Source organism: Sinocyclocheilus grahami, unplaced genomic scaffold, assembly GCF_001515645.1.
Source record: "Sinocyclocheilus grahami isolate Dianchi unplaced genomic scaffold, SAMN03320097.WGS_v1.1 scaffold1405.1, whole genome shotgun sequence".
Lineage (NCBI taxonomy): Eukaryota > Metazoa > Chordata > Actinopteri > Cypriniformes > Cyprinidae > Sinocyclocheilus > Sinocyclocheilus grahami.
This window is the reverse complement of record NW_015506584.1, coordinates 10,434-12,102: the sequence shown is the minus strand read 5'-3', so window position 1 is coordinate 12,102 and position 1,669 is coordinate 10,434. Positions and strand designations below refer to the sequence as shown.

At 34.4% G+C, this 1,669-nt stretch overlaps 1 protein-coding gene across 1 annotated transcript in view; it reads right to left on the bottom strand.

The window, feature by feature from the left end:
• LOC107570018 (copine-8-like) overlaps positions 1–1,593 on the bottom strand; it is a 64,015-nt gene extending 62,422 nt beyond the window's left edge. Inside the window, exon 1 of the mRNA XM_016256213.1 lies at positions 1,517–1,593. Within this exon, the coding sequence (XP_016111699.1) occupies positions 1,517–1,593 (77 nt within the window). The remainder of the gene's footprint in view (positions 1–1,516) is intronic.
• Between the last annotated feature and the right edge of the window lie 76 nt (positions 1,594–1,669).

Genomic DNA, 1,669 nt, shown 5'->3' with positions numbered 1-1,669 from the left:
ATAATAAAAATAGGTTTTAGGTAACTGAGTGTGGTAAATTTAAACATCATATCATACATCTTAAAGACACACTACAGCCAAATTGTTAGTAATTTCAACAAATGCTACAGTAAAAGCTGTTAACTGTAAGTAGAAACAATACATTTTATATGTACTCTACTGAAATTAATTATATTTTGAAAATTATGTTCTTAATAAGAATTTATAAAGAATAATAAAACAAAACCGGCATCCCATAAGATTACTTTTTTTACAAATATAAATTATGACTTACCTTATATGTTAAAATAACAAAACGACGCTGTACAAAATGGTCATTTTGAAATACAGATAAATAAATAAATACAAATTCAGGTATTTTTCTGGAAACTGCAGCAAGTTTTAACAGTAAATTTAGCAACAATTTAGTTTAAATAGAAATTCTGAAATAACTTATAATTTGTTGAAAATGTATGATTTAACAATACATATTCTTTCATTGAAAAATGTTGCTCAGATATGTTTTAATAAGTATAAAGAATATCAAAATACCATCCTGTAATGCCTGAAATATCCCTATTGTATTTTACAGGAAATCTGTCAAAGACAGCTGGCTGCTTTTAATAACCTTTCAAGAGATTTATATTTTAACATTTAAGGAAATCAAGCAAATCAGCTCTTGATAAAAGTCACGCATGACTAAAAATACATCTTTAGGTGCAGAACTAGAGTTCTGAATGTGATGATTTTTGTCCTCTCTGAATATGACACACATGATCAGCTCATATATTCCCAGCAGACGCTGCACTCATCTCAGGTGCGAATAGAGATGCATTTTAATAATGAACAATGAATAGACTGAATTACTCCAGTTATTCAGGGGGTTTTACATATTGTGAGCTTTGAACAAAGCATCTGATTTAAATTCTGAGGTCAAAAGGAAGTTAAAGAGATAAACCCCATACCTCTCAACACATTTCAGTGCTTCATGGATGCAACTATTATGCAATACTCAAGAACTGTCTGACGGAATGCATCATACATCCACTACATATGCATTCTATAACATATAGATTGAATCCTTTTTGTAGGCTATTATGCATTCAAAATACACTGTAAAGCAGAAAAAGATGCATTAACACGAGTGTCCTCTGTTATCATGCATTTTGATGCAGCAATCATAATGAAAAATCAGTGCATTATATATGCATACAGACTTCGTGAAACGTGATGACATTTCTGAATGATTAATCTAGTCTATAGCCTATTACAAATCACTCAAATGACATGACTGACGCATATATGATTTTATTAATATCAGCACGAGATGATTATTTTGCAATCAAACGCTGCAAAATGCATCACTCAAACACTAATAATGCACTTTAGAAATGCAGAGCCTTGCAAGAAACGGACATAAAAAGTAATTCAAAGCGTAATGCATTATGAAAAATGCTGATGCAGCCCTCAGATCATCATTGCGTTTGAACCTGCACGCGCTGAAGAGTGTTTGGCATCACAGAAGCGCGCCACTCACCTGCACGACACGGTGATCTCAACTTTCGTGGCGGGGATCACCGCCGCGAGCGGCTCGAAATCCGCGAGACTCGCCATGTTCACCAAGCCGCTCATCACTGTGGACATGCTGCCGCCGCCGAGCGAGGTGTGTGTGTGTGTGTGTGTGTGTGTG